Source organism: Cyanistes caeruleus, chromosome 1, assembly GCF_971803275.1.
Source record: "Cyanistes caeruleus chromosome 1, bCyaCae1.hap1.1, whole genome shotgun sequence".
Classification (NCBI taxonomy): Eukaryota; Metazoa; Chordata; class Aves; order Passeriformes; family Paridae; genus Cyanistes; species Cyanistes caeruleus.
The window spans coordinates 146,523,213-146,548,919 of record NC_141701.1 but is presented as its reverse complement, the minus strand read 5'-3'; the positions used below and the strand labels follow the sequence as shown (position 1 = coordinate 146,548,919).

General features: G+C 40.0%; 1 protein-coding gene across 26 annotated transcripts in view; it reads right to left on the bottom strand.

Moving 5' to 3' along the window:
• Window positions 1–25,707, bottom strand: part of KMT2C (lysine methyltransferase 2C) — a 191,791-nt gene that overhangs the window by 26,073 nt on the left and 140,011 nt on the right. For 17 of the 26 annotated variants that reach the window (XM_086865657.1, XM_086865745.1, XM_086865599.1 and 14 more), the window contains 16 exons: window positions 25,228–25,356; window positions 23,902–24,021; window positions 21,623–21,753; window positions 19,837–20,023; window positions 14,485–14,589; window positions 14,084–14,131; window positions 12,786–12,923; window positions 12,570–12,602; window positions 12,364–12,483; window positions 10,159–10,297; window positions 9,687–9,901; window positions 9,497–9,570; window positions 6,753–6,935; window positions 4,256–6,124; window positions 2,896–3,221; window positions 295–2,114 (listed from right to left, as the gene is read on the bottom strand). In XM_086865657.1, coding sequence (XP_086721783.1) covers window positions 295–2,114; window positions 2,896–3,221; window positions 4,256–6,124; window positions 6,753–6,935; window positions 9,497–9,570; window positions 9,687–9,901; window positions 10,159–10,297; window positions 12,364–12,483; window positions 12,570–12,602; window positions 12,786–12,923; window positions 14,084–14,131; window positions 14,485–14,589; window positions 19,837–20,023; window positions 21,623–21,753; window positions 23,902–24,021; window positions 25,228–25,356 — 5,637 coding nt within the window. The remainder of the gene's footprint in view (window positions 1–294; window positions 2,115–2,895; window positions 3,222–4,255; window positions 6,125–6,752; window positions 6,936–9,496; window positions 9,571–9,686; window positions 9,902–10,158; window positions 10,298–12,363; window positions 12,484–12,569; window positions 12,603–12,785; window positions 12,924–14,083; window positions 14,132–14,484; window positions 14,590–19,836; window positions 20,024–21,622; window positions 21,754–23,901; window positions 24,022–25,227; window positions 25,357–25,707) is intronic. The other 9 variants (XM_086865666.1, XM_086865754.1, XM_086865626.1 and 6 more) reach the window with 1 other exon arrangement.

Sequence of the window (25,707 nt, the reverse complement as noted above, 5' to 3'; positions counted from 1 at the left end):
GCTAAAGTATAAAGAGAGTATGTGACACAGCTGATGTCACAAACATTATCAGTAAAGCAGAGTTATCCTGATCCTGGGAATGGTAACAGGAGTCTTGCCACAGGGTTCAGAATTCCACCTACATGCTCAATTTCCATACTCCCTTTGTACCTAAAAGGCAGGTTGATTTTTATTATGCCATTTTCAAGCTCTACATATTTACCTGCTACTCGCAGTGCTGTGGATTATTTAACTGTTTGTTGCTGTATTTTTGAAACAACAACTAAAACACAGACAAACAGGACACCCACATACCAATATTGGGGAAAAATGGCTCCGAACGCTGGCGAATCATGGCTTGCATCTGTCTCTGCTGCTGCTGCTCCTGTCTCTCCTGATCCAAGAGGTCCTGCAGAAGAAGTGGCTGTTCCTCTAGCAGAAGTGGCCTCTCTCGGTTTTGCTGCTGAGCTAATGGCTGAGGGAGCATCATCTGCTGGGGACCAGAGATGCCACTGGGACCAGGACGGTTTGGTACAGCCACAGTCTGATTAGATGTCTGTCCTGTCCCGAAGTTATGATTAGATGACTGACCCTGAATAAATCCTGGATTTGGTGATCCTTGAGAAAAATTATGGTTCATTCGTGGAACCATGGGCAGATTTGAATTTAAAGTGTTTTCCAAGATCTGTCCAGCAGGTGTCATGAGTGTTTGTGGAATACCTGATCCATGGTTCATTTGTGTGGGTGGCAGAGATTGAGATGGAGATCCCAGAGTTCTTCCTTCAGCATTGTCTGAGCTTTCACTAGACAGCAAACTTGAGAGGACTGGGGTGGACCCAGAAATACTGCAGGAACTTACTGCTCCTTGAACAGGCAGTGGAGCAGATCCCTGAGCATTTGGACTAGGCACAGTTGCATCTTGACTAGGAACAGCAGGAGTTTTGTCAGGGAATTCTGGGTTAGCAGGTTGAGCAGGAGCCTTTTCTCCATCCTTCAGCTCCACCTCAGCAGCCTGTTGAGTACTTGTGGATTCAGTATTTCCATCACCTTTTTCATTTTCATTCTTCTTTTCCTCTTGAGTGTTTGGGGAAAGTACTTCTGCTTTAATTTCATTTTCTGTAGCTGATTTCTTTGGTGGAGACTGGGTCTCAGCAGGGGCAACAGCTGTATCACCTTGCTCTTTCTGTTTGGGTTCTTCTGCCTTGCCCTGAATATCTAGTTTGTCATCAATGGGGACACTAAGGTCCAGTTCTTCATTGAACATTCCTTTTTTATCCCCCACATCAAGGTCTGGGTCTGTGTATGCAATTAAATCAAATTCTCCAGATCTCAGAAGATCATCAAGGTGAGGATCATTGGTTTCCAAATTATCCAGAGTGTCCAGTTCATCTCCTTTCCCATCCTCTGTGTCCAGGTTCAGATTTTCCAAATCCTCATCATCTAAATCCTTGACTTCAACCCCATCAAGGTCTTTCACATCCAAATCTTTTACAGCAGGATCATCAGGATCAAGCTTTTCTTCTAGACCATCACTTGGCTGGTTAGGAATCTGCAAGTTTGCAGCTTCACCACTTGGTGCAGATGTAGACAAGGACGGTCCTGGGAATGCATCGGCAACTGGCTGACCCAGAGAACGCATCACAAGGGCAGGAGGGTTCTCAGGATTGATCTGATCCTGCTGGGACTGGGACATGTGCTCCAAACTCGCCGACATCTGCAACTGGTTTGGTATTCCTTGAGAATTGTGTCTCAGCGGTTCTGCCTGTCTTGGGCCTGGGAAATCCTGCCTGGGCAGGAAGCCGGGGTGCCGCTGGTGCTGAGCTGCTGCATCCAGCACAGAGGCAGCGGCAGGATTGAAGGGCAGCCTCGGCCTCCCGTCAGGAGCTCTGTGGCGCAGCTCGATGAATGCCTGACCCAGGATGTTGTGCTGCTGGACCGGAATTCCCTGCGGGGGAAAGTGCTGCGAGATCCCGGGTGCGTTATTGATCTGTGGGCTGCTCACTGCCCGGGGCATGTCAATAGACAGGGATCTCCTCAGCTGTGGGGGAACTCCAGGGCGCTGCATCGGCTGCTGAGGACCAAGGAAACGTTCCTGGCCCGAGGGTGGACCATGGCCACCTCCTGGAAACCCATATCTAAAATAAAGCATGAAAGGCCAAATCATCTTTTTTTCTCGGTCTTGCATGACAAAATAACTGTTCACCAAAACGCTTTACATGATGCATTCATCAAGATATATAAATAAATGTTTTGACTAATTATACTTACATTTAAATGAGCTTTATGACTACAATAAAATAATTGCTTTAATTATGTTTAACAAACAACCTGTTTTCAATTTCACTAATAATAATGGATAGAAAACTCTGACAGTCAGAACTAACCTAGTAATTAAAATACATGTTAATGCAATTCAGAGTAAAAAAAACAAACTGTGTGTGGATTTAGAAATTACTGAAATAAATCCAGATACTGAAAAAATTAATTTCTTACAATGTATGTTGATACTGGTATTCATTTTACATTGTAGCATTCACTGTAAAAATGCCACAGACAGAAGTTGACATTTGATTACATTTTCATTAGAAATTAATTTATTCATTATTAAGACATCAAAAATAAAGTCTGATCTTTTTCTTTAGAAATGCCCCAAAAGCCATGGACAACAAGCTGTTTCAGGTCACCTCAGTTTGAATAGTTCTGCAGTTTCTCCATTTATTTTTCTGAATTGCTCCCAACAAAACAGAGTAAAATACTTGGTGTAAAACACATTCTAATGTTACAGGAAAACCCATTGCACATACAGAGTTCAGGAAGGTTACCAGCTCCTGTAGATGATTTTCCATCCTGTCCAAAAAGCCCCCTTTCTCTACCTACCCCTTTAATACCCTGAGTTTAAGAGATCCAAGAGCTTACCTCAGACCATGAGGTCTCATCCCCATGGTGTTCATGTCTCCTGGGAACTGGGGCCTGCTGAACTGCCCATCCCCAGGGAATGGCCCACGCTGGTCCTTCGGGTACATGGAGAACCTTGGCCCACCAGGAGGGACCACAGATGACCGAATATTCCCAGGATAGGGAGGAGGAGGGCGGTTAAAGATTTGATTTATGTTGTCTTGCTGCCAGTGCTGAAGAGGGGCTGCATGGGGAGGAGCTGCTGCGTCCTGCAAGGCCTTTTCCTGGCGAACTGCATTCTTCTTCTGCTGCTGCTGCTGTAGAATAATCTCACGGAGCTTCTGGCGCTGTTTAAAAGAAAATAAATCATTACGCTTGACACTGCAATTGACATCTTTTGAAGTGTTACACTCTGCTAGGTTAAGCTTTTTGGAGGAAAGAAATCCTTCAGTTGTTACAGGAAAATTAATTATGAACAACTACAATCACCTCAGAAATGAGAAGAGGGGCCAAAAGGTGCACATGGTGCTGGTAACACAACTTAATATCCAGACCTCTTGGTAAAGTGTATGGTGTGATCCCACTCTACCAATTAACATGGAAGCAACTCTCTTTCCCTTTTTCTATTCCAGTAATGCAGACCCTTTCACCACAGGACAAGTGCATTCTGAGGGACAAAGGTGACTAGAGGGCCACTGAAGAAAATTCAGCTAGACATTTATGCCACAACTGCAGAATTTACTCTGAACTCTGTATGATAAATACCAGCAGTTTTCCATTAAATTCACTTCCCATCCCTCCTTCCAAACAAAAGACTGAGTAGCTTTCCACAAGCTGAATGTAATTCTATCTCTCAGCAAGAGCTGTTTGCCAGACATTCATGGACAGAAATCTGGTGTGAATGTGCCTCAAGAAGAGGAGTGACCAAGGGAAGGATTCACCTCAATATGCTGGCCAACTGCAAAGTCAGACGTGTAGTCTGAGATCTTTGTCTGTACTCCCTTCTCCAGCCAGTGAACAAGTCACTGACAATCAGTTCCACACCTCATTTGTTGAAGAACAGAACATACTGATCTTTTAAAATGTTTCTTTTCCTAAGACTGTAACTAAAAGCGCTGTTACAGACAAACCATCTATGTCTTCAGTGGATTCAAATACAGATTTTCTTTTTTTTGGATCTTGTCCAAACTCCTTAAAAATTACTGACAATTCTGTATTCTGTATATTGTGGTTCTACCCAGAAGAACCAAACTGACACATTAGGTAAATTAAGATAATTCGTAACTTACACAAAGTTACATTTAATAGCAAGAAACTTCAAGTATTAACAAGAATGGGGGAAATTCTACTTCCAGAATTTTAGTATCCTCAGAATTCTCACCTGTCTTAACTTCTCAGTATCTGCTTGAGACATATTCATGGTATTCTGTGTATCTGTTACTCCTGTGGTGGGTGCTGGGCCAGGAACTTGTGAAACTTTGGGAAACTGTTGTCCTTGAGAAGTCATTGGAGAATTTCCAGATGCACTGAAGGTGCCCTCAGATCCAGGCCGTGGCTGTTCGGCAGCATCACGGGCCAGCTGACCAGTTCCAAAAGATTCTGGCTGGGGCCTTGGAGTCATTGGTGGTTGATCATATGGGTCACGTGCTGGAGTAGCTGCACCATGGCTAAATGAATCTGTTATTGCAGGTCCTGCAGATCTGGGAGTTTGAGAACATGGGTCTGATGGCCTGACAAAAGTGCCCTGCAACCTGCTCTGTGGTGTCTGCAGGAAAGGATCTCTATTTGGTATAAGACCTGGCCTTGTCATGGCAGGTCTGTTAAAACTCTCAGGAATCCCTGGCCTTGGGGTTGCTGGCTGCTGAGAGTAAGGATCACTGAGAACTGGCCGTGGTGTTCCAGGAGGTTGGGCATAGGGATCAGAATGTCTCTGGTTTGCTGGGGACTGAGCAAACAGATCTGCTGGTTGAGCAGGTCTTGGTGTTGGTGGCTGCTGCATGTATGGATCCACTGCAGTGGGACGGGGAGTTCCTGGGGGCTGGGCATAAGGATCAGCAACTGGCCGAGGAGTACCTGGAGGCTGGGAGTAAGGGTCCTGAGAAGCTGGCCTGGAGATGGGCCCAGACTGAGGGAAAGAATCACCCTGCTGTCGCACTATCCGCGGCGGATGGGCAAAAGGCTCCTTTATTGCAGGGTGGGGAGTGAGGGGAGGCTGGCTGTAGGGATCATTGGCCTGGTTATGAGGGAAGTTATCCACCGGCCGCGGTGTCAGAGGGGGCCTTTCGTAGGGATCAACAGCAACGCGCCGCGGCGTGGCTGGCATGGAGGAGTAAGGATCTTGTGGGGACTGAGGAGGACGCAGAGGAGTTTTGAAAGGTCCAGGGCTGCCATCCACAGGAGCAGGAGTTGGAGTCAATGGAGGCCGTGCATAGGCATCAGCAGAGGTTACTCTCTGTCTCTGAAATGTGTCAGTCCTAGGGGCCGGCTTAGTAAATGGATCGCTGCTTCCAGCAGCTAAAGGAACCTTCCCTGCCTGCTCCATAACTATGGGTGACCGTGGCACTCCCAGGGGTTTGGAGAACTGCTCTGCTGGCATGACAGGCCTGGGTGTGTCTGGTGGCTTTGCATAGGGATCGCTGCTACCTGGAGATGAAGAACACGAGTCCCTGACCGGCGAGGGCCTGCTTCCCGACGGCTCCCGAGATATGGAGGACTGTGCAGCACAGGAATCTAACGGGGCAATGGTGTTCCTTCTAACAAAGTTCTGGTTGATGGGTGCTGGTCTGGGCGTCCCCACCATTTTAGCATACGGATCCATCGGAGAAGGAGGCCTCGTGTTTGTGGAACCTGGAGAAAACATCTGCTGTGATGATGTCTGAGGAGTCTGAGACTGAGACAGTGAATCGTGTACTGGGATTCGGGTGGGAGTGGGAGGTGGGGCTTGTGGCTTTAGGAACACATCATCTGAGGACGCTGACGTGGGCGTAGCAGGGAGCTGCTGCTGCTTTGTGAACAGATCCTTATGGAATGTCTGTTGTGCAGGAGACATACTTCCATTGCCAGTCTGCGGCGTTAAGGGGCTCTGGATCCCACTGCTGGGTGTGTCTGAGCCAGACTGGCTCAGGAGTTGCTGTGAACCAAACTGCTGCTGCTGTTGCTGCTGCTGCTGTTGCTGCTGCTCATTTTTCACCTGTTCAAGCTTCTGTGTGGCTTCTATTTTGGCCTGTTGTTTACTTTTTTGCCGCATTTGCTGTTTAAAAATTATGAGGAAAAATGTTATACTTCTAAGTTCAGGGTATGCAAAATCTTTCTAATGACTGAATCTACAATTAAAACTTTAGGACACATCCAATATCAGTTACAAGTAACTGCAAATTTTAAATGCAATAGGAGGAGAGAGTCCAGCTATCTGTGAAGTTCAATTACCTTGACATGCATCTTGCTTGCCTGGGAATAAGCATTTCCCAGGTTGCCTAAAGAGCATCACTGCTTTCCAACCTTGTACTCTGGAGACAAAGGTTATTAACATGCAGCACTGGTGTGGGCTTTGAGAGACACCCAGCCCCATGTGAGGCAGCAGTCTGCAGGACAAAGTTATTGCAATACAGGCAATGTAATAAAAACCTACTGCACCAGCCACCCATGCAGAGAAAGAACAACCTGTTTCTATAATACACAGGATTTTAGAGTCAAAATTGAAAAAAAAACTTTTTTTACAAGCAGCTGATCTTCTGATAACATCTATTTTCTTTCCAAGCAGAATGGCTGACTGTATACTCCTCTATAAAAAAAGATTCAAATTGATTTTATTACAACAGATTCCAACAACGCAGTAAAAAGCAGGGAGACAATAACAAAACACCCTAAATGCTACACACCTGTCTGAATTTCCATTCCTGCTCATGTTCCGATTCCCTCTGTTTTAATGGATCTTTGAAGAGGTCGGAGTCGATGCGTGAGCTGGGATCGATGCTATCCTGTTGCTGCTGTCTTTTCATGGAGTCATTTGACATCTGTACTTTATTGATGCGCAAGGCAGCTCTATTATCTCTGGCTTTTTGCTGGAAGAAGAGAAAAGATGCAGTTAGACTTATTTTCTTCTAAGTGTGCACACTGCATCTGTTATTCCTAAAAAAATCCATCACCAAATTATTTGTACAGCCTGTTTTAATCACACACATCCTTGTGGAAATGACATTATGCACTTCCAAAACAATTCTGAACAGAACATACTTCACAACTCTACAGAAATTCTGTATTTAACATATATAGAAGGAACTAAGAGGTTACTAGCAATTAGTAAATTAATGAACCTATTAGCAAAGCTTTTCTGTACAGGAGGGTGTCTGTTCCAGGCCCTGTGCTGTGCCAAGAAACTGTTAAACCCACCAGTTTACCTTTCAAATCACATATTGGTGTGGTCTACAACATGAAGGCTGAGCACAGCAGATGATGTTTGGATCAATAAAGGCCACTAATGTGGAGAACTTCAATGACAAGAAAAATACAGTCTAGTCCATTAAATGACCTCTGAAGATCTAAGTCAGTTAACAGTTAACAGTATAAACATAGGATATGGGCTTATGGATCAGGAAAACGTGTATGGAGACACAGCAATTCCTCTTCAATGAGGCATTTTACAGCCATAGTGACACTTTAAAGTATCTAATGGAAGTTTCAAAGAGCCTGTTTTACCACCAATCTAGCATGTGATTTCTTCTCTGAAGCAAACCCTCACATCCTCTTTTTCACAAATTTATTTGCAGCTGTCAAGTAGGGGTTGCCTTGAGGAAAGAGCTTTAACACTTCCCCATCCTCCCCAACAATGAAATAGTGACATGGATGAGAGCACCAATGTCACAGCAGCAGAAAAATCACTGTCATTTTTCCCTGTAAGTGATGGGATTGTGCATGCTAAGTAAAGTAAAAAGCCTACAGTGAAAATTTACTAACACTCCTCTGAATTTCATTTCAGCCTTCACTCAATCCCTCAGAGTTCAAGTCCCTCAGGAGACACATCACATTGGCTCCTTGTGTGCACAATGCCAGGAACACCAGCAGGAGCTGCATGGCAGGAGCACAAGGACTGTTGTGAGAGGAATTAACCACATCTTGCTGTGTAAATACTGGTGAGCAGGAGCATGCACCCTCCTCCTATACATAAGGGAAGTAATTTTTGCTGCTGACTTTACCCATCACAAGGATAGGACTGCAGTTTTTAAGAACAGTGAAAAATAAAGCAATCAGTAATAGAAATAATTGTGAAGTGGTAAATGCCACCTGTATAAGTGGGTATTATCTTATAAATACTGCAAAGAAGGAATCACCAAGATTGACTATAGCATGGGCAAGATGGAGGTCCAAAGGTGCTAGAATTGCAATGCTGAATAAAAAGCAGAATAATGATGATGCCTCAGTGACACAAAGAAGAAACGAGAGAATTATTCTTTCAAGTGGAAAGGGTTTCAGAAAGATCAAGAACTCTACTTCTCACAATAAGTCTGGGATATGATTTATCCTCTTAAGCCAGAGATAAGGGCACTTTTGAATTTGGACAGCAGAAGATGATGTAGTAGTGCTAAACTCTGAGTCATCAATATGCAGAGGAATGAAGTTTGCTTACTGATGGGACTATATGAAAAAAGGGTAGGTAGGGGAAGGCTAAGAGACTGAAAACTGCAAAATCCACAGAAACCTGTAAATTGAGAATAACCATCCAATTGCTGCTGTGAAGAAACGAAGATGAGAGAATGGAAGTTAAAGAAAAGTACATTTGCCAACAATTGTTGAGAAAGTCCAAAAAAATCAATAATACAGGTTCTGAGATCTGGATGCACACAGGCTTCAACAAAGCTTAAGGTCACCCCCTTTGAATGGCAGAAGTTCTGCAGGAGGAAATCAATGACTATGTAACTCCAGATAGCTGCTACAAGTACCTGTGCTCACTTAACTCAGTTGTGAAGAAGGTGAATGATTTTGGAGAGAAAAATGGAGTCCTTCATGCTCCCTACAAAATGGTGTTAGAAAAATGGGTATCAGAAGAGTTTCCATACAAAGCAATACAGGAGAGTAAGCAGAGACAGGGAGCAGTAAAGGAAGAACACAAGGAGTAGAAGTAAATGAGGAAAGCAGAGGTGTGAGCACTGACACCTCTGGAATTGTTAGTTCAATAGCTGAAAGACTTCAGCAACTCTAAAGGGGAAAAAAGAATAGCCAGTGAGAGGGGATGATGAAAGGGAGAGGAATCTCATGATCAGCTGTTATTATCCTTCTCAAGAAACTGGTAAGATTCTGTATAGAAAGAGACAGAGCAAAGATGATTTGAGGTATGAATCAAATGCAACTGAGAGGCAGTGGGAGCCATAGATGTTCTCATCTCATCTGATGTCTTTAGATTGCACAGTACTAATAGAGTTTATTCCAAGACTGAAAAACAAAGAATACAGGTAGAACTATTCAGATGTAGGAGTTAAATTCAAAAGGTTTTCTTGTAGTAAGGGAACTTTCACTAAACCTAGAACTTGAGTTAAAAACAAAACAAAACCAAACAAAAAGCCACAACCTTATAAATGAAATATAGGTTTGCTGGAAGCATGCAAATACAGATGGGAATTGTTCTTACCACATAGGGAGCCCTCTCTTGAGAGCTTGCTTTCCTCCACAGTTTAGCAATTTGCTTCACTCTTGTAGCCCAGTCTGCAACCAAAAAATGCGTCAATACACAAGGCTATGGTAAGTCTATTTGAGATGCTTTCAAATCAAGGTGCACCAACTGCTACAAAATATTCAAATTGATTCAGTAAATCACTCACCTGGGAATTCTTCCTTCAGGTTAGGAAAATTGATATTTGTGTAGAGAACAGGTGCTACAGTTGCCATTTCACCCAGAGCTTCTTCCTTCTCCCACTTCAGGGTGCTTCTTTGAGCATTGGACATGGTATCGCCTTCACCTTCCAGAGGTGGAGCAGCTGGTGCCCATGAGCTGTTGGGATCACTCACCATTGGATTGAACGCTGGATTCTTATCCCTGACAGAAGAGAAAAGGGGTTTGTTTTACAGATTGTATAAAAACAACAAAACAGACCAATTCAACTAGCAAAGCACTCATTCTGTTTGCTATTTCAGCAGTAAACACACTGCAAGAATACACAAGGTTTTGCAGTGCCTGTCAAGAACTAATAATATCAAATTATTAGTAACCAACAACACCCTCCAGGTGGTTTTTTTTTTACTCTTTTTTATTTAATGCTAAATAAATATCTTTTATTCCCCATCTGAACTTACCTGGCATCAGTGTATGGCTGCTGTGTAATGGGAGAGAAGGTGCCCAGCCCACCTCCAGCAGCCAGAGCTGTGTGAGGGAGATGAGGGTTGGGGCCAATCAGACCATTCATGAGGGGCACTCTTGGAAATGCATTCTCTCCTGGAAAAAGAAGTTTAAGTCACTCATTTAAGTTTTCAAGGGTAACTGCTACTAAGGCAGAGGTGGAACTTTTCACTGAGAAAACAATGTCTCCTCTAGTGAAAAACTAAATGCTTTAAAATTTTACAGTGCTGCTCTTACTGTTTTGGGAAAGATTTTAGATCATTTTTAAATCCTTCCCTATAAGTGTAAAGGATTCTTTTCTGCTCTATCACATCCCTGCACAGATTTTTTTTTTTTTTTTGTCTAAAATGTAATTTTTATTCAAAAATGGATTCCCAAAACTTTTACAGTAGCCCATGCATTGTACTGCACCTTATATTGAGGTAATAAACCTAAAAGCTAATGGTCTTCACGTTTTTTAGACCCAGATCCAAGCAACAAGCCATGGAGAATGTGGTTTTCAGTCCTTGTGGGATGATCACTAGCCACCTGAATTAAACATCTCTTCTGAGACTCCTGAGCATTGTACCAATGTAAGCCTCATTATCCACTAGCTTCCTAATTTGTAACCAATGAAACAGATAACTCTGCTCAAATGAGCATTAACATTTTCTAATTAAATGTCCAGTCTAGCTGTATGAAGGCAGAAAATGTTATTTATTTGATTACAGTATTACAAATGTGGCACAGGCAGATTCATTCCAGCAGATGGTATTTGCAGATGTTACTACACAGAATTAACTCTGGCCTTTGGATCCCCTCACTTAAGTGAGATTATAACTGTTGCCCCAGTATTTCCTTAAAAGCACAGAAGTAGCTCAGGAATCAGATGCATCTGCAGGATGACACTGTATCATTCTCCCATTTCAGGAGACTGTTTCTGATCTAAAGGTTACGTAGGCTACACAGCAACTACAATTGTAACACAAGACTTAAGAGGATGTTACTGTGCTAGTAAACACAGTAACTAACTGTGAAGTCCTGGCAAACGAACAGGATGGAGTCAGGCCTCTGGTTTGCACTGGCTGCCCCCTTGTCTTTATGAGAAGAGCAGTAATTTTATTTGAAATTGCTGAACCTTGATGCAAGCTGCCCTGTTACTGAAGCATTTATCTCACAGAAATGTGTGGATCATTCCACTGGAGCAGAACCAAACTGTAAATCTAAAAATTTGTTGTCATGGCAGTTCCCACAGGGAGGAGCTGAAAATCTTACAGAGCCCAAATGCTGGAGCTATCCCCAAATACTCAAGTAACTGGGAAACAGACAATGATATCTGTATTATCTTTTGCTTTAAATCAACTCATTATGCACTTAAAACATGCTCCCTTCTATGAAGGTTTTGAAGTATTTAGGTTTTATGAAAACTGATCCAACTAGGAAACAAATCACTTTTCTTCTTATGCTTAATTCACTGGTCAAATCAATTTGCACAGTCCTTTTTGTAGTACCAGTATAAAAGAGTGTACACTCTTCACATGAGCTCATGGAAAACCACTAGAGGTGTTCAATGAGGAAATGAGCATGTTCAATTATATTCACACATACTGCTTAAAAAACCAGCTCTACTGATACTAACACTGAAACCAGTTTCTTGCCTTCAATACAAGAGCAAGATGCTGTATCAACTCATGGTAGTCTTGCTAGTAATGAAGAAAAATAAAGTGTAATTTCCAAGATAAATTTAAAATTTGTTTAGCCTTTCTGTTAGGACTAACTAATACATTAAACTGCATTCTTACAGAAATTAAGACTCAGTAAATCAGCATTACAGAGACTCTTGCCTTACCCTTGAGGAGGTACTCAAAAGTAATTAAGAGTGAAGTCAGAAGAGAACACATGCTTTATCACAGACTACTTTCCAAACCATTTAAGTGTCAGCTAAAATAAAAGCACCGATATGTCAGAAAAATCTGAAGTAACTGTCCTTCTGTATTAACAATATTTACATGGATGTTAATCATGTACTCCCTTCAGAACAGGTTAGGAATAATATCGCACAAATTAACAACAGCGGATTCCACAATTTTGCATAAGGTGTGTCCTACTTCCACATCAGCATTTAAAAGGTGCACAACTCTCCTGGCCAGGCTGCTGCTCACAAAAGCACCAGAGGAACATACCTTGGCTGTGCAAAGACATGAGCTGTGGTGGGGGAGGAGGCTGTGGCAGAGGAGCTGGCTGTGTGGCTGCTGGGCTCAACACAGCTGTGAACAAATCTTCAACATCCTTCCCTCCCAGCTCTGCAAAAAAAAACCACTCTGCATGAGTTGCTGGCATTGCTTGTGAACTGTGTTCCATAAAAGACAAGGAGGCTCAGAACACGTACCTGGGATTTTGTACAGTTTGCCAAGAATAGCACCTGGACAAAGTAAAGGCAACACAGGGTAAGTGATCATCAGAGAAAGCAGTAAAAGTAATAGTGCAAGCAAGTCTAAATAGGGCTGTTACAATACAGAGATGTGTCATTTGGGGGAAAGGAAAAAGAAAAGGTGATTTTTACATAAGTTCTGTAGAAGGCCAAGATTAAGGACATGAATATTACCATCTGTGACCATTTTGTCTAGTTCTGGACTGAGGATTCCATCTAACTGCTCTTCACTCAGTGGCCGTGAGCTCTGGTTGGCATTCGGCTGAGGCAGAGAAGAAGGATCATCAGAGATGGGGCCAATATCCAATCCAGCTAGAGGAAGAAATAATATTAAATTAGACATGAATAGCAAAATTTATTAGTACTGAATAACGAGCATAAACCCTGTTTCCTTCCCCTAGAATTCAGCTGTCAATTAAACCAGGACTTTCTAATATTTGAAAGGTAAGACAAAACAAAACGTTGATTAGAAAAGGTTTAAAAATCCTTCACACTCTTTCCCTCCAGTTTACTGTATTGTTTGAGGAATGTTAATTGAATATAATGCAACTGGAAGAATGGGAAGTAAGACTGAGTTTAGGTTCAGCATAGTTTTGAACGTATAGGTTTCAGTATATAGTTCCATTTAAACTATTTTTCACATTTTTAAAAGAATCACACCAATAGTAAATATGGTTCATCCTCATGTACCTGAAGGTTTATTTCAAATGTTCTTGACTTCAAATATTACATAAAATATTTACTGAAATGTTGTTGAAGTACAGCCAATACAAAACAAGTTAGTTTCTCTTTCAAAACAAATCCTGACTATTATGGGTTACATCATAATGATTTGTTGGCACTAAGAAAACATAACTCACTACATAAATTTTCTAGTATCCCTTACAAGTCAATAAATCTCTCTTATGAGAAAAATCTGGTAAAAAAGAACTATGTCTTTTACTGTTTAAAATATATTTGTGTAATAATTACCAAATAACCCAAAATTTAAAATAACGAAACATGCCATTCTACTTATTTACATAATTCTACTTATTTTTTACATAAAGTGATGAACCATTATCCAGTGAAAACAAAAGGATACTGACTGCTTTAATCATGCTTTACTATACCCACATTGATAAAAATTCTTTTCATTTACAAAATATATCACTATGATAAAAACTACACACTACTACAGGAAGTAATATTTACAGTGGCAGCAAGAAAATGCATGGGTTTGTATCATGAAACACAAAAAATTAAGGAAGGTTTTCAGAAGCTGTAAGCAAAACTTGATGCAGGACTCTTAAAGGCAGAGTGCAGAGTTTAGAGGTCGTGTTAGACTCAAACACCAGAGAGTGGAAAATGAAACATGAATTAGTGACACAGTAAAGGAGAAGTAATTTCTACACATGCAGTTCTTTCACCTACAACCACTAGGAAAAGAGGGCTACTGCTAACCATGGATCATCCATTGTTTAGATTCTTACCAAATGGGGAGGGTGAGTTCTCAACCTGGAAAGTGCATAAATCAAGACCTACAGGACCCAAACCAGATAAAATGGATGATTACAACACGAAAACAAAAAAAAAGTAAAGAAAAAGCTGCATGCTGAAAAAAGCTACGCAGGTATGAGAGACAACAGCAGCTACAATTTATCCTCTCTTAAGCAGCAAAGCAAAGAGCCAAGTAAAAACAAAATGTTGACAAGTTTGGGCATTTTTTTGGTAGAACAAACCAAAATCATTCCAAACCAAGGTATTCTTAAGATATGAAAATTGTATGAAATGACCTAGAGCATAACCTACAGATATACTACAACAAATACATCTATAATAAAGAGGAAAAAAACCGAAACAATGACTAGAGAGACCCTACAGACATACATACCTGAATGATCTCCAGACTTTACCAAATCATCAGAAAGTATTCCAAGAATATCATCGTCAGTATTTAAGACCTCAGAAAGATCAGCTAAAGGATCGTCAGCGCTGCCTGTAGAAGATGCAAAGAACAAAATCAACATTTCTACATCTCTGGTGATGTTCTTGAGCTGCAAACCCAAACACAGATGTACCAGGCTCTGAGGGTCTTCTATGCTGTGTTGAATCTGCAAGTGTCCCTGGGGTCAGAGACTGTGCTGAGCTGCAGCCCCTCCCTGCCAGGACTGAGCCACCTGTATGTGCTTACTTTGTTTAGTCTTTTTACAAGTGATAATGTGAACACATCATGTTGAACAAACATTGGATGATTTCAGGGAAAAAATAATCCCAAAATCTACTCTGAACTTGCAACCTCTAAGCCAGAAAGGACCATGAATGAATAAGTCAACACATAGGTTTTATTTAGGACAGCTCACAGTAAGCCTACGAAGAGCATTTTTTTAAAAAAAGGTGATCAGTTACTTCTTTTACCATCACTCTCTTTCTTAATACAGAAGCAACTAATTACTACACCCTGATAGGAAAGTGAAACCTAAGAGTAAGAAGGAATAGTAAATAAATAGAAATTGAAGCTGATACTTTTAAGATCAGAAGAAAACTTGAAGGAGCAAGAATGGCCAGAAGTAGAAATGTCATGTTTGTTTGTCATCTAGGGAAAACTGACCTGGTCGAGCAATTAATTCTTTAATATTAAATAATAAATTCTGGATACTATTATCTTCCTGACCTCCAATTCATTAGAGAGTAATTACTCCAAATGGCCCATCTGGTTTTATTAACTACTTGCTTTGGACTGTTACAGATGTGCAACATTTGCAAAAAATGTTTGACAAACAAAAGTTGAGAAAAATATTTTTCAGTAAAACTGCAGACCATCATGATTACATGAACAATCACTGCCAGACCAATAAAACATGATGAGATGGCAAATATAAATTAAACAGAAAAAAGGGATTAATACTAATCATAAAATATACAGTCTGGACAACAAATATATGGCCAGGCTGAAGAGGGACCAGAAAGCCAAAAAAACACACACATTTCGCACAAATACAGATGTATTTCCCATTGTTACAATCCAACTGTCCCAGAAAGTATACAGCTTAATTCAGAGCCTGGTGCCAAGGATTTACTTCTATCATGAGGTTACTTTCCAAGCTGCTAAATTTAACAATGAATTACAATTGCCTTCTGATTTTCAGAGACAACCCTTTTCCCTTCTTCCATTACCAAGTCAGAACAAAAACTGTTTTTCTTCTCTTTACTATTTTTATTCTTCATTTTCATCCTTTGTAATCAGACAAGATGAAACCATCCTAATTAAATCAGGTTTTATATCTGCCACTCAACAAGGTGGATTAATAAGCCAGTGCAGACCAGTTCATTTAAAGGTACAAACAAAATACAGCTCCTACTGATACCAGCAAAACTATCTAAAAGTGCCCTCAAAACTACACCACTTGGCAGGTGTAGTTATTTGTCTACCTGATAAAAGGTACTGTCAAAGATAAGTCTCTCAACAGAGCCTAGTTATTGGGGTTTGCTGGGTTGTTTTTTGGGTTTTTTAAAAAAGTTGGTTTGGGTTTTTTCAGATACTTCTTTTCCTTCTGGCAATTTGGTCTCATTATGCAAGTAACTGTAACACCAGACACCACAAGGTGATGTAATGACTTCAGCTGGCTGAAGGATTGATTTTAGCCCTTCTTTAACTTTCCTCAATTCCTGCTTGGAGACAGCTAAATATCAGGGAGGAAAAAAAACATGGAGGAAGCACTGGGACTGTATTGGCAGCCTTTAATTCTTCTACACTATTTTACTTTACAGTGCTTTTCTCCACAGCCTTTGTGCTAGGGAACAATCCCTAACAATTCAGCTTCTAATCTAAATATAAATACATTGTTTAAGTAGCTGGGAAGAGCTCAGGTGAAAAAAAATTATCTAATATTTAAAGGTAAGAAGTTTACCACCTGTAGCTAAAAACTGGCCATGAATACATTCAGGCTTCAAATTTAAGGGTCTCTTAACTATGAAGGAAATCAGATTCCACAGTGGCCTTCAGATGAAATAAGCTGGAAAAACTATCCTGCTTTCAAAACAAAGTTTGTTAAGTCTATAAAAAGACCTGAGTGTTGGTGACAGCAGAGGGATAGAGTCTATAATCCATAAAACTCACACAAGTCATCTAATCTAAAGCATGTTTTTACTTTTCTTCTTCTATTTTTTCCTTGTTTTAATTCCATGTGTGTTAAATATTATCTTGGAAACAACGGAATCACTTGAGTCAGCTGCTTCAGATCACAATCAATAGCTGGCTGACATCTGCTGCCAAACAAATAGCTCAATACTGCTCATTAATTTGACTCTTTCAGAATGGAGATGAAAGCCAAGACAAAGCAAAAAGGAAAATAATTTTCTTGTAATGCTGGATCTCTAAGAGAGAACAGTTTTAATGCTATCTTGTGATCCTGATCCCTCAAATGCAGTTATTTATTTATGAAATTCTAAAATCATAAAAATGCCTCTCCCAAGGCTGCAGCCATCCCAAGATGCTTAATCACACAGTAACATTTCTAGTTATAAAATGTCCCTGCAGTACCTGAATCAGTTGCAGATACTCAGACAACTTCTCTCCTTTTGTCTAGGAACGATTTCTTTAGCATTCTCTGGAGACCTCACTTGAGTAGATGACTTTTTCAGCACTTACAGAAAAAAATACACTGAATTTAAGCTATTTCAAACTAAAGGAAAGGTCACATTGCCTGAGCCTTCGCAGAACACAGCTCATCAAGTGGCTTCTTTTTCATCAGGGACACACAGGTCAGGAAACTCAAGAGGCAGACAGTCCTCAGAATACAACAGATCTAAATCAACACCTTCAACTTCACCCATGAACAGACAGCAAGACCTGTGAGCAAACCTTTGCACTCAACTCCAGCACTTGGAAGTGATTTCAAGGGTTGGTGCCATGCAGAACAGAGTGCACAGAGTGCCACGTGTTAGAAAAACACAGGAAAGGTGAGTTTTCTAACATAAAATAAAACCAGCAACCTCTGCTAGACAAAAAGCAGGGCTGGGAGCCTGAAGGTCAGTTGAGTCACAGTTCCTAGAAATTAACACTAAACAAAGGACTCCCAAACCCCTCTTCTGTCCAGCTCTGCCAATCTCCATCACTACTGCAATCCTGGCTTGTGAAAGGTTCAGCCACCCTTAACCAAAGAGTGAGAACAAATAAATGACAGAATGTGTCCCTGAAATGCACTGTCAGTTCAGGAGCAGCTGGAACACATCGCTGCCCTCCCCAGCAGTGCTGGTCACCTGCTGGAAAGCAGAGCAGGGTCACTTCTTCAGATGCTTGAGAGGTCTCTGGAAGATGAACAAACATATCTAACCCTTAATCCTGGGATTACACAAATGGAATTTCCAAGAGAAGAACATTTTCCTTGTGGAAAAGACCTGTGCAATTAAGGAAGGACTCTGACAGGAGTCAGCAATCCGTGTGGGAAGTGGCACTGTAGGAAAACAGCACAGCTGGTGACAACACAGCCCTGCAGCCCCCAGCACAGGGAACAAACAGTTCATGTTGCTCCTGCTCCACAGCCAGGTCTGTAGGGAAATGGAAATGATGAAAGCATCAGGTGCCCTGGGACACTGTTCTCATCTGCAGCTCCAGCCAGAAGGGAGCTCAGCAATTAGCCAGTGAACCAGGGCCTCCCACACAGAGGATGCTATTGTGGAAATAACTGTGTCCCACAAAGTCACAGGCAAAGAGTTCAGAACTGCACTGGAACTGGTCAATACCAGCACATGACTTCACCCACTGCTGCCCCAACTACACCAAACAGCTCCATCTGGACCCAATTTTGGATGGAAATCTGAACATTTGCAAGAGAATTGTGAAAGACAACTGAGTTGAGAACATTCCTATGGCCAGAAAACACTGTCCTTTGAGTATCTCACATGTCAAATTGGAAAGACAGTAGGCTATCCATTAAAGCCATTCCTAGTGATTTATTTATTAATAGACATTCTTTATTATTTATTTCTGAATATAAAGTTTTACAACTCTGTTTTTATGGAGAACTTTCAGACTTTGGAAAAACAGAACATTAAATTAACATTAACTTCATGATTTTCTAAAACCCTGTACTACCATAACACATGAACACATCAGTGACTTCAAGCTTGCAATTGGATAAGCCAGCAAAGACCTCTGAAGTTGAATTTTTCTGGCTACAAAAGAAAGCCAGGGTGGAAAAAAAGTTATAGTGAGATTATCTTGTAGTGCTGGAACTAAGGAAACACAAACCATGCAACACTTCATTTCTAGCAGCTTCACCTTCAGAAGTTACTTTTTGCATTCTCTATTATTCACAACTTAACTGTAGAAGAATCAATATTTAAATATAATACAGCCTTTTGCTTTTTCATTTAGCAGATTTTCACTGAGTAACAATCACAAACAGGTGACCTTTCTTCAAGTGACTCTCTGGACAGTGGAAAATGTGACAGTGTGTGCAAAGAGTTTCAGATGGAAAAACTTTGGGGATCAGCTGAAACACAAGCCACGAATTAATTAATATACAAAAGAAATAACAGATTTTAAAAATAAAGACACCTCTGGCAAACAGCATATACTACAAGACAGAGAAAAAATAATTTGAAGGAGACAGTAAGGTTTTAATTGCTCTTTTGTATGAGGCTGCTCTTTCAGCAGCACTTTACAACCCTCTGGCTATTTGCAAAACTCTCAGCAGAACCTTCAGTAAGGTTTTGCAATAGCAGAAGCAAAAGATTGCCTAGGGGCTACAAACTAGCTGGAAAGGGCACTCATGTTCAGAAAGGACATGGTGAAACAAATTCTGAGGAGACTGGCAACCTAAAATAACCTAAAACACTAAAGAAAAGAATATCTGGATGATATTCATCCAACTAGTATTCACTAGACTACTAAAAATATCATTTAATGAGAGTATCTATGTTTTCTTCTATAATGAACTGTATGCTTTTTCTTACACAGAGCTAATTTTCATGGATTTTATAGCCATGGATATTACAGTTAAGATGCTGCAGATTTGCATTAAGCACCAATTGTTGTGTCATCCACTGCTCTTTCTGAAACAGCTAAAGCCTTTGAGAAGAGTATCACTAAATATCAGTGTTAGTTAACCTCACAAGCACGGTTCATATATAGAATGCTGAAAAATAAACCCTGGGAAGAAATTGGAAGAGAGAGTGGAAAAGCCCAGCCACCACAATCAACTCAAACTACTGAATTATCACTAAGTTTAGATTTGTATACCTGGAGGTCCCAGTTTTGCCTGAGCTGGAGTGGAGGTGGAGCTGAGAAGGGGGTCAGATGAAGGATCCAGGAAATTGGTGGCCAAGTTTGTTTTACATGAAAGTGGAAGTGACTCTTCAGGTAAATTGTCCAGGCTCATCTTGTTCTGTCTACTGGTATCCAGTAGGTCTTTCCCAAAGAAAGCTTCCTGCAAAGAAGACAAAATGATTTAAGGTAGGAAGAACATTGTATTGACTGAAAAATTTGAGTAAACGACAAAGCTACAATTAAAAGCCAAGGATTAATAAGAATATAAAAACACAGTCTCAGTCTCACAAGCATTCCAGTATGGCAATTTTCTCTTCCAGGCTCTAAGGACTGGCTACAGTGGCTATTACATTAGGAAGCTACATTACCAAAGTTTTAGGATTAAATTCACGCCTTAGGTTATACAGAAAAACTTTAGCCCTCTTAAACATATGTGGCACTGACAGTGTACCAATACAGTGGTATTATCTATCACAATTTGTTTATTATTTAAAATATTTCTCGTAGCACAAAAAGGACAGCTGAAGAAGGGGAACATTACTGGGCAACTTGGTCTAGAACTCCGGTTCAGTTTTGAGAATGACCATACACTGCATTTCACAAAATCATCCTCATGTCTAAGTGCAATAACAAAATACCTGAAGATGTTTAACTTACATTATAAAAGTGGCTTTTAAAATACTATGTAAGAGCTATCACTCAGCTAAGCCTGAATACTCAGTAATTTGGCAACAACCTATCAAACTTTCAAATCAACCTTTATTCATTATGTAACAACCTTTCTGTTTCCATGTTGTCTTTAAAAATCTTGATTTAGGATACAGTTCTAAAAATAAATCTGAAAGTATATTTTTTCAGTAGCAAGCATTGTAATACTAACAAAGAATCTAAGAAACATTCTAAAACATGTATTAAAAATATTTTTCCTTATTAGTCCAAAGGAAATGTTTAAGTATTTTCTTTCCAAGTCACTTCCCCACTTAAGAAATACTATTTTTTAAAGAGAAAATGTTCTGCCTCTCTGTTAATTCTTTGCTTTCAATCCCAATACAGTTCATGCCATGACGTTTGGCAAACATCTACAAAACAATCAAAGTTGCAACTTTAGAAAGTCCCCTTCACCATGAAGAAGGTGGCTGAGAAGAACAACAAGCTAAATAAGTGAGAGATACATATACATATAAACCAGCCAGTTTATAACCTGATTAATGGAAGGGAAGTTGCTCAATCACCATTAATATCCTGGTTATTATCCACAACTGCTGCCTCTTACCTGCTAGGGACACCATGAAATTAATGGGAGGGGAGAAGATGGGTAAGGAGATGCAGTGCATATAAATCCATAAAACTGTAGGAAACAAGTTTCCCTTATCAACTCATGTTCTATACTCCTCAAAAAGCAAAATGAGAAGCTAAGGAAGCGGCCTGACCAGGCTAAGACATCCTAGAGGCTGAATGTGGAAACATCATGCGTCAGTTCAGAGAGCAAAGGAATGATTTTTCCACCCCATCTCATCTCACAGAACAAGGAGAGATCCAAATACATTGAGAAGGATTCTCCAGAATCCTGGAGATTTAATATAATCTACAGTTTTCTGTACAAGCTCATGAACATTCTTTACAGAAAACCCCTTTCATTTAAATCATCATTTTGGAATCAGGAAAGAAACATTAATGGTTTAAAAGAACTATGAGACAGCACATGAAGATTAGGCTTTTAAATGGATTTACAGCATGAGGAGCAGATCACCAGCTTTACCTGCAAATAGGCAGGAAAGGTTTCTTCAAGTTTATTTTTCTTTTTCCTGTAGCGCTTTTTTATTTTCTCAGTACTTTCAGAAGCTGGGGCAGACTCCTCAACCGGAGTGTCTGGCAGCTGCTCTGTCCAACCTACAAAGGAACATCCAGGCACAAATAAATAAAACACTCAGTATTTACCTCTAAATAAATAATAAAACACTCAGTATTTAGCTCTAAAGGTATAGTGGCAGCACATCTGGCTACCTCTGGGTGCCTGGGTTACTGCACATGACTCCAGATACATTCCAAAGGTGGCTTTTATCCAGCTGTGAACTGCCCTGACCACCCAGGCTCTGGCAGCAGGAAATGCCAGATGTGACACCAGCCACATCACTGTTCTACTTCCCAGGTACACACAGACCTTTAACTTCTGTATCCCCAGGCAACCTAAGAATTCACTAATTTGATGGAAATTATAGGTGCCATTCAAGCAGATATTTGAAAAGACAATTCCACTGCAGAAGTATCTCCAAAGTGATACTGGAGACTTAATACCCTACTTTTTCACAAATTAGAATTAAAAAACTTATTTTTTTTAAATTTGAGAAAGAACTATCATATAAATAATGAACAACCTAGCAAAATAAATCTATAAAGGAGCCCTTCAAGAGAAATTACACATTTATTCAACTGTCATATTTCAAAGTGGCACTGCTTTTTCTAATAAACACAAAAGCACACAGTGCTCATCAATCATTCAGTATTTTTTATTACAGCAGAGCAAGAAAAACACTGCAGGTAATGCAGAACTTTTCAAGCCCTGCTTCTTCTGTCTTGCCAAAGCAAATTACATGAAGTTAAGGACTCTGGCAAGTTATTTAAGAAACCATATTATCATGGTAATAAAATCAGCTCTGCTTTGTACTGCAGTGATCTCCTGTAGCATATCTAGAGGACCATGAGTGGAATGAGGTTCACCAACACTGTGACCTCTGCACTGCCTGAGAGGGAGATACTACAGAGAAAAGGAGTGGATATGACAAGGGGGCAAAAGATCCTGGTAAGGCTGATGAGTACTGGCCATTGAGAAGCAGGCTCTTGGCAAGCTATGATTTGTATTTTTCTCAACTAGCAATTGTGCCTGAGCAGACAAAAAGAAGGTCCAACTTTCAATTGAGGAGTACTTGTTTAAGAATACTTCTTTTAAACAATATGCATTGTAGTGTTACCCAGAATGAAAATTAGCTTTTTATCCAATTAAATTTTTTTTTTTACTTAAGGGAGCAAACCTCTTATGGAAATAAAAAGATCTAACACAAGATTTACAACACAACCAGAAGTAAAGCAGTATGATACACTGAAATATTATTTACAAAGCAGAAACAAAGCTGCAGCACTAATATTAAAGAGAAAGCAAACACTATACCAAGATTGGGAACTTTTTCCTAAGATTTTGGAACTGAACTAAATATATTCCACATCTCCCTGAATGGTACCTCAACATTCTCTAGATTAGTGTGAGCAACTCCAGATGAATGGAATAATTTAGTCTAATCACACAAAGCAAGAAAGATAAAAAGGCCCATGAATAAAATCTGACTTCTTGTCAGATGTCCAGTCTACTGAGAACTGCAGTGTCAGAAGCATGAAAATGGCTCTGCCATGGGAAAAGACACCCAACAAAGTCAAGGATTCTTCAGCCCTGGAAAAGGCAACACTGATGGGGAAATATGATAAACAACTAGAAAGTATTTCTGTATTAAAAATTACTATGAATGATTTTTTAAAAATAATCTTACATAACACTAAACATGAGGGCAGCTTATGAAACTCTCAGATATCCAATATATGGTTAAAAAAAAAAAAGGAATTATTTCTTCATGCAACAATAACATATCACTAAACTCTCCAATGAAGGATTTTCCAGAGCATAAACAGCTATATAAAAATTAATTAGACACACTCATGGAATATGGAACATTGCTGAATATTAAAACTGATGGTCCAGGAGACACCCCTGGACCAGGGCTACATCTGGAGAAAGGTGTATCAGAAAGAGGATTGCTCTAAATCCAACTAAGTAATAATAATAATTCATTTTATCTCCTATAACAGCCTGCAATTCCTTGTTTCAGTTTCTCTGTACATCATGGGCTCTGTTGAAATTTATCTATGCAGGAATGGGTATTTTCAGTTGAATTAATAAAGCCATCATGACAAACATACATGTTGGTGAGTTGTATTGCTTTTACTGCATTAAGCATGAACAAGTATTTAACACCAAATTCCTGCACTTACCTTCATCTCTGCCAGGCAACTGTTCAGAAACAGATCCAGAAGAATCCTTCCTGGAGAGAGATCTTTTTGTCTTCCCCTGCCCTGTACGACTTCTCTGACGTACCATAAATCCACCAATACCTGAAAAAGGAAGAAGAAAGTCAATGTATTGAATAGAAACTGTGTTTCATAGTATGAAAGAGAGCCAAAATTACTCTGCAGGTCAAGGAGACTGCTGCATCAAGATGTCTAAGGATGAATCGGAGCTACTTGAGGAGTTTTCATCTGGAGTTTTACGAAACATTTCTGAATTTTTATGTCTCAGTGGGTATAAATGTAATGAAAGATGACTAGAATTTCAGGACTGTAGAACATCCACAAGAAGTTCAAATCACCAAACCTGGCAATTTTCAGATGTTGGTCTTCCCCTCCCTCGGAGCAAACTGGTGAGTTGCTGGAATTAACTGTCAATCTACCAAATGAAACCTATTACAGAATCTCAAAGGACCACTAAAAATCCTCTGCAAATTGCTCTGGAGAGCCCACCACTCCAAATGATGCTACTAGAGAAGAATGTATCCCAAATAAAAAGATAATTAATCAACATAGTGCCTGGAAACTCCTGAATCCTTCACTAGAGACTGCAGAGTTCCTGATCCTCTGCAGTTGGTGTGTATGTATCTAAATGTATCAGACACAGATCTGTGTCATTTTCCAAAGGAATTGTTGGTGGCAGAAAACTAATGGATAACTAATGGACGTATTCTAAGTGGATATAGCTCAACTGTTTGTGCACCCAAGACATATAGTTAATTAATTCATTCAGGATAATTAAGAGTCAACTGCACAAAGAAATTAAAATAAATTAATTCATCCAATAACTGAATTCATTAACATTCACCTGTCAGAAGTAATCTGCAAAAACCTGGTAAACTACTCCTCTAAAATATTTCAGAAAACAAGTTAAATAACTGAAAAAGTTCTCTGAAGTTCCCATATGTATATGTTCATATATATATACATACACACATAAAACTCTCCTCCAATTGTACAAAGCACAATTTCCTATCAAGTTAAGAATCAATACAAGGCACAGATCTGAACTACCACAAGTAATTGACAAGCACACTAAGAACAAGTGCACTGCTGACCAGCAACCTTTGGAAATGCGTTTTGGCAAGAAGAAAAAAAGGAAACTTTAAATAGAATAGGGATAAAAATCTACAGTCAACAATAAGCAGTAGAATACTTCAGAATTTCATAGTGTTCTCTAATTTTTTTTTTTGTAATTATACAGAAAAGAAAATGAACAATGGACACATAATGATGTAAGCTACTTTATCCTACCAGGTCTGTAAGGTTTTCGCTTCCTTTTTTTAATCCCATCAGCCCCTTCAGCCACTTTGGTATCATCATCCACAGCTTCTCGTTCTGGGCTGGAATCTGATTTTCCATCACAATCCATAAGGTCACCTTCTGCAAAAAAGAGGCAATGGTAACTTTAAGAAAAGGGACAGAGAATTATTTTTCCCACTTCCACATCTGTTTATGAGAAATTGGCTGAGAACACAGATTTTTCAAAAGGGTGACAGATAATCATAATCCCTGGACATTTTTGGGAAACCCATCCTATCTATGTATGCATTTCCTATGAGATGATGTTTAGACAAAACCAGCATATAAATACTATAACTAGTATATGTAAATCAGAGAAAGTTTTTGGTACTTCCTTCTGAAGCCTGTGCCAAGTGTCTGAGCAATCTCTAGCTATTCCACCAAGGAAAATGGATCCAATTTACCAAGATAAACTTCCTTTTCTTCACTGTC